At 38.8% G+C, this 7,764-nt stretch overlaps 1 protein-coding gene across 1 annotated transcript; it reads right to left on the bottom strand.

Moving 5' to 3' along the window:
- Nucleotides 6,113–6,811, bottom strand: LOC107640642. Its single transcript, XM_016344152.1, has one exon. The coding sequence runs from the start codon at nt 6,809–6,811 to the stop codon at nt 6,113–6,115; it is 699 nt and encodes a 232-aa protein (XP_016199638.1).

Raw genomic sequence — 7,764 nt, 5'->3', positions numbered from 1 at the left:
GAGGTTAATGCATCTTGGGTCCGGGAATTCTATTACAACTTTTATAAGACGACCCTGGATGCAATGCAGCTCAGAGACAAATAGATCCTAGTTACTGAGGAGGCTATTGAGGATATCCTTAATTTCCAACCTAAATCTGATTAGCCAGATGGTTACCAGCAGGCTGAGGAATCCATGAGGTCCATGAGCTTTGATTGGGAGGCAGTAAAGCGCACCATTGTCATCGATCCAACTGTCCCATGGGTTATGGGAAAGTCAACAGTAACTCCAAAAGGCATAAAAATTATTTATCTGAATGATGAGGCTCGGCTATAGCAACAAATCCTGAGCAACTATGTGATGCCGAGCACTCACGAGATCGAGGTGCCAGCTGCCATGATTACTCTTATATGGTGCGTCATGGAGGGCAAGGAACTGTACCTTCCCTGTTTTATCCGGTACTACATTGCCAGGGTTCATGTCCGAGGCACTCTGCCCTTCCCCTATCTAATTACTCAGTTGGGCTGCCGAGCTCAGGTACCTTGGGAGCTTGTGGATGAGAAGCCACCAGCCGCCGACTGCAAGAAGATCATCCCACATGGCAGGAACTTCGTGGCTCTGGGCTACAGACCGCCCTCTCTTACTGCCTCCGCTGATGCAGCCACATCTTCTACTGCCCCTTTAGCACCTGCTGCACCACCCACATCCAGAGCATCCTCACCTACTTCCTAGCCCATCTACCACCTTGTGCACCACCTATTTGAGCGCCTAGACCAGATGGAGCGCCGCAACCAGCGGCGATATGAGCGGTCTGAGCGTCGTAGCAAGCGATGCTATAAGCATTTGAAGTTGATGATCCGGTCGGGCCACACTGACATCTCTTCCGAGCCTGACACACCATCGGAGCCATCTGAGGAGGAGGCGGATGAGCATGAGGAGGATGCACAAGCAAAGGATGAGCAGGCAGAGCACCAGCAGGCAGGATCCCAGCAGGCAGAGCCCCAGCATGAGGAGCCTCCGCAGACACAGTCGACAGACCCACAGGCACCTATACAGGCAGAGCTTCAAACACTTTCACTACCAGAGCCCATCGGGACAACACCAGCACACCCCTCTGGAGGTGACGACTCTTCACATCCAGCCTGATTGAGCATCGAGGACGATGCTATTATCTAAGTATGGGGAGGTCGCCATCTCTGGCAAACTTTATTTTGGTGAACTACTTTCAGACTCTTTATCCTATTTTGTTTCTTGCTCTGTATTTTTATTTCATTTTATTTTATCTTATCTTATTTTCCTTTCAGTATTTGCACATTTTCTTTTACTGTACTTTTGTTTATTTATACTTTATTATATTTTTCACTTTGGGCTGTATATATCTTAGATATTTAGCTTGATTTGCACTCTTAGCTTATTAGTTGTGATAGAAAATATGGATTATTTAGTTTAATTTACCCTTTTAGCATATGAGAATTTGGTTTAATTGAAAATAGAGAGTAAACTAGAGATTTTTAAGTTTTTCATAATCACAACAATCCACTTAGTATATATATATATATATAGCAATAAATGTTGGTAAATTGACAACATTTTTCAAAGAATATACTTATTTTTATAAGAGCCATTCAAAGATTCACATTGAGTTGAATGGAAACTCTTGATTTCTACTTGCATGTTATACATAACTGATATATGGTTTTTGAGCCAAAGAACACACAACTCGTGACCTTAATTGCATGGTTACATTATTTAACCATAATTTTCATTCCTGTGTGTTTCTCGCTTCTTCACTATAATTGCAGACTTTACTTTGTTTCATTCTATATGTCCACTATTTAGTGTATTTACATGCTTGCATATGATTGAGGCCATTATTTGTTATTACTCACTTAATCCTAAATAGCTTACCTTTTATGTCACCCTTGTTAGCCACCTTGAGCCTTTTAATCCCCTTCTGTTCTATAACCACATCACTAGCCTTAAGCGGAAAAATAAATTAAATATCCCAAATTGAATCTTTGGCTAGTTTAAGATAGAGATTGTGTATCAATTAAGTGTGGGGAACCGTGGGAACTTGGGTAGATAGGAAGGTATTAAAATTGATAAATTATTTAAATTTTGGGTGCATTCTCATGTGAGACCAAAATAATTAAAATACCTTGTGCATTGGTATGTTATGTTTATATTTCAAAAGAAAATCCAAAAATATTCAATAAATAAATAATTAAATAAGGGGACAAAAAAATTACCCCAATATTAAATTTAGAAAAAGATCAATGCACATGTAATAAAACTAAAGATAACTTGGTATATAAGTATGTGATACAAAAGTGGAAAAATTGTGTAGCTAAGCACAATTTAAAATTGTATAGAGTATGTATATGTTAGGTGAGATCTTAGACTAATCAAGGATTCAATTTATAGCTCACTTAGCCTTATATATATACCCTTACCTTTACCTTAGCCCCATTACAACTTTGAAAAGACCTCATGATATTTGCATGTGTACATTAAATATTTGTTGATTGGTTAGATGAAGAACAAAGTCTTAGAAAGCATGACTAGAGAAGAGTAGAGTGATTAACCCCAAACACTGAGTGATTAGAGTGTATATACAAATCCAGTGAGGGTTCAATAGCTCATTTCCATATATCCATGTTTAATCATTGCTTGTCTTGCAAGTTTGTGAACTCTTTTGATTAACTCAACTCAATTGTGAACATATTTTAATAAGGCTTGGCCCTTGGTTGTGCATATATGAATCCTTGAAAAATTTGACTTAATTTGACCACATGTAAGCTCTATGTGTATATAAGTGGATAGTAATTAGAATTGCATGATTCATTTAGGTAGCTTGCATTTAGATAGATTACATTGCACAGATTCCACCATTCTGCCTTTACTCTTTTTCAATTTCTCTTGAGCTAAGCATGAGGACATTCTAATGTTTAAATGTGGGGAGGTTGATAAACCACTATTTTATGATAATTCTTGTACTCAATTGAGTGGTTTTTATCAAATCTTTACTCACTTATTCATATAAATTGCATGGTTTTACAATTCCTTCCTTATTCCTTAATATATGTGAAAATATGTTTCCTAGGCCTTAAAACTATTAACTTTAATTATCCTTTATTACCATTCGATGCCGTGATCCGTGTGTTGAGTATTTTCAGATTTTATAGGGCGAGAATGACTTAGAGGATGGAAAAGAAACATGCAAAAGTGGAAGGAACAATAAAAATGAAGTATTTGGGGAACTGACAGCGATGCACACGCATGGACGACGCGGACGCGTGACTCGCACAGAACACAAGCGACGCGTATGCGTGACTGACACGTACGCGTGGCAAGGAAAATCTCCAAATGACGCGCACGCGTGACCCATGCTCACGCGTGACAGATGCCACGTGCAGAAAAATTCAGAGACGCCCTCAGCAATTTCTGGGCCCCTTTTCGGCCCAGATCTAAGCCCAAAAACACAGAATAGAGGCTGGAGAATGAGGGAATCAAATCATTCATTCGTCATTCATTCAACATTGATAGAACATACACAATTTTAGGTTTTAGATGTAGTTTTCTAGAGAGGGAGGTTCTCTCCTCTCTCTTAGGTTTTAGGATTAGGATTTCTCTTAGTTTATGGTTATTTCTTCATTCCAGGTTCAATGTTCCTTTAATTTAGTTTCTCTTCTACTTTTATTTATTCTATTACTTTAGTTGATTACTTGATGTTGCCAATTTACTTCAATTTGCTTTCTTCCTTTTATGATATAAATAATTTAGATTTTTCCCTTTTGGCTTTGATTGAGTAATTGGTGACACTTGAGTTGTCAAGCTCAGCTGTTGATTGAAAATTGGAATTTGTTGATTGATTTGGATCCCTCTAAAGCTAGTCTTTCCATAGGAGTTGACTAGGACTTGAGGAATCAAGTTGATTAGTCCACTTGACTTTCCTTTATTTAGTAAGGGTTAACTAAGTGGGAGCAATAAACAATAAACAATACACCTGATAAGGATAACTAGGATGGGATTTCCAGTTTTCATACCTTGCCAAGAGATTTTCTAATTATTAATTTATTTTTCTTGTCATTTAAATTACTTGTTCCTTATTTCAAAAATCCAAACAATACTTTTCCATAACTAATAATAAATCATACTTCCTTGCAATTTCTTGAGAGACGACCTGAGGTTTAAATACTTCGATTATAAATTTTATTGGATTTTGTTACTTGTGACAACCAAACTTTTGTACAAAAGGATTCTCTGTTGGTTTAGAAACAATACCTACGTGATTATTTTTATGAATTTCTTTACAGGCAGAAATCAGTTCGTCAGTGTGCGTACGCATAGTTGTTAAAACTTAAAATAGTTTGTTCACTCGCATAACCTGTGCCAGCACCCCAACAGACTGGCCTTCCCAACGTGTGCATCTGTACAGGTTGAATTCCTCCTTAGATATGTGCACGCACACACTGTGCCAGCGCTGCAAACAGAACGCACTTCCCAGCCTGTTCATGCGCACAGGTCTGTGCATCTGCACAGGTCAAAATTCTTGCAGGGTGTTCGTCCGCACGAGGGTGTGCGCCCGCACATATTAGAAAACATGAAATTCTGCAACTTTGCATAATTTCAGATTTTTAATACCAACTTTGAATGATCATAACTTCCTCTACAAAATTCCAATTTTTCCAAACTTTATATCGATTTAAAGGGTTTTCAAAGATCTTTAATTCTAAACCAATTTCATTCAATTTCGAAAACCGAGGCAAAAGTTATGATCAAACAAAGTTCATCAAAATTTCTAATTTACCAAAATTCACCATATACACAAATTCTTACCATACACATTCCAAATCATACCAAGCCATTCACACGCCCATCTTTCATCAAAACGAACTTGTTGTGCCATAATACGCCAATATTACCACATTTTCCTTCACATATCATCCTCCTCTTTCTCAATATCAATATATCACATAATACACATTCTAATCAATCTTCTCTCATATTTTCCAACCACTTTACCAATTCATCAATTCCAACATCATACATTTTATTATAATTCACTTATCAAATTCATACAATCAATCATCATCACCATATCATCACGAATTCACAATAAATCATCATACATCAACATTCACAACTCATCAACCATTATCATTCATACCTATCCTATAGGTCACTAGCCTAAGTGTCCATGAATATTATATAATACATAGAGGAAGCCGAAACTATACCTTGGCCGATTCCCAATATGACCTTAATCCAAAGTTGAGCATAAGCTAGGTTTTTTCAACACAATTCAAGCCACCAACAATCACCAACAAGCTCCAACAAATTCAAATACTCACCACTTCAAGCTATACCACACATAATTCACAATAATTCAACCTAGGGTTTCCATTTAAACATAAAATCACAAGGGTTTTGTGGCTCTTACCTCTTCCAACAGATGTGGATGTCAAAATCCAAGGCTAAGCAAGGCTTAGAGCAAACTTAAACATAAAAAATCACAAAAACTAATTTAACCACAAAGCCCTAGGAACCAAAATTTTGGAGAGAATAATAGAAAAGATTTCATGGTCATCTCTCCAATTTTCTGTATGAGTTTTGTAGAGCTCTTCACGAGGAACACGTAGCCACAAACGGTGCGGTGATCGGAGCTCTCTAGCTCAAGATATGAGCTCCGGAAGATTGAGGTGAATAGTGCTTCTTCTTCCTCTCTTCCCCTTTCTATTTTCTGAAGTGTGTGTGTGTGTTTAATGGGGTTGTGGCTGGTTTGGTTCACTTAAAATTAACACCTTTTATATGTTGGACTTGGTCCCAACTTGGGCCCGGTCCAATCCGTTAGTGTTTTTAGCCCGCTTAGCCCAACTTCGGGCCAAACCTTTAAAATTAACGTCTGGTTTTCCATTTCTAATGTTTTTCTAAAGTTTTTGGCTGTTTTCAGTTTTTCTCATGTGGTACTGGGCAGACATGAACCGGTTCAACTGCCGATTTGCAGTTTTTTACGGTTTTTTGCAGAAAGCACATTTTCTGACTCAGAAAGACCTACTGAGTCCGAAAATCACCTTTAAATCCTCAAATTCTCATTATAAATTTTCAAAATCTAATTAGGGCAATTAATCACTTAATTAACCAGTTGATTAGTTGCAGTTCTTACATTCTCCGCACCAAATAAGAAATTTTTGCCCTTAAAATTTGAATTACCTGAGAAAAGCTCGAGAAAATCCTTTCGCATTTCAGACTCTAACTCCCAAGTATGCTCTTCAATTCCAGCCCGCCCCCAAGCAACTCTAACCAATGGAACATCCTTTCCTCGAAGCTTCTTCACACTAGTGTCATCAATCCTCACTAGCGTTGCTTGGAAGGTTAAGTTCTCCTTCAATTCGACCGATTCAGGCTCCAACACATGAGCCGCATCCGACGTGTACTTACGAAGTTGCGACACGTGGAATACGTCATGCAAGTTAGACAGATGAGGTGGCAAAGCTACTTGATACGCTACCAGCTCGAATCTCTTCAAAATCTCAAACGGTCCTATATATCTTGGGTTCAAATTTTTGGTCTTGATTGCTCTTCCAATCCCAGTCGTCGGTGTAACCTTAAGGAATACGTGCTCTCCCAATTCAAACTCTAATGGTTTCCTCCTCTGGTTCGCATAACTTTTCTGTCGACTTTGAGCAGTTAGAATCCTTGCACGAATCTTCTTAATGTTCTCAGTAGTCTCTGCTATTACATCAGGACCCAAAACACTTGCTTCACCAAATTCATACCAACAAAATGGAGACTGACACTTCCGTCCATACAAGGCTTCATATGGAGCCATCCCAATGCTCGCATGAAAGCTGTTGTTATACGCAAACTCCACTAATGGCATGTATCGGTCCCAATTTTTGGGTTGATCTAGAACACACACTCTCAGCATATCTTCCAAGGTTTGAATAGTCCTTTCCGACTGTCCATCGGTTTGCGAATGATATGCGGTACTGAGACATAGCTTCGTACCGAAAGCTCTTTGGAAAGCTCCCCAAAACGTTGATCTGAATCGAGGATCACGGTCCGACACTATGCTCGATGGCACACCATGAAACCTTACTATCTCTTTGATGTACAATCTTGCCAACTCCTCCATCGAACAGTTTACTTAGATAGGTAGAAAATGAGCGGATTGGTTAAGCGATCCACGATCGCCCAAATCGCATCAAATCCCGACCTAGTCTTCGGTAAACCGGTCACAAAATCCATCGCGATTCCTTCCCACTTCCACTGAGGAAACTCAAGTGGTTGTAGCATTCCCGACGGTTTTTGATGCTCTATCTTCACTTTCTGACAAGTCAAACACTTGGATACCACTGTTGCTACATCACCTTTCATCCCAGGCCACCAGAACATCTTCTTTAGGTCATAATACATCTTCACGCTTCCGGGATGAATAAAAAACCCATTGTTATGAGCCTCCGACAACAAGTCTTGTCTCAAACTTCCAACATCCGGTACACAAATTCTCCCCTTATATCTCCACAATCTTTCACCATCCTTACTGAATTCTTTACGCCTCTTGTCACTAACTAGTTGAAACAATTGCTGAAGCTTCTGCTCATCTTGCTGAGCCCTTCGTATTTCTGATTTAAACGTGCTTGAGATTTGTAGCTGGTTCAAACAAGCTCTTCCGGCAACTTCACCAATATCTAGCTTAATATCAACAAACTTATTGATAAACCACTATTTTATGGTTTATCTTGTGCTAATTTGAGTGGTTTTCATCAGCTTTTCACCCAC

The sequence above is a fragment of the Arachis ipaensis genome, chromosome B05, assembly GCF_000816755.2.
Source record: "Arachis ipaensis cultivar K30076 chromosome B05, Araip1.1, whole genome shotgun sequence".
NCBI lineage: Eukaryota > Viridiplantae > Streptophyta > Magnoliopsida > Fabales > Fabaceae > Arachis > Arachis ipaensis.
The sequence above is the reverse complement of the archived record's forward strand: the minus strand, read 5'-3'. Positions and strand labels throughout refer to the sequence as shown.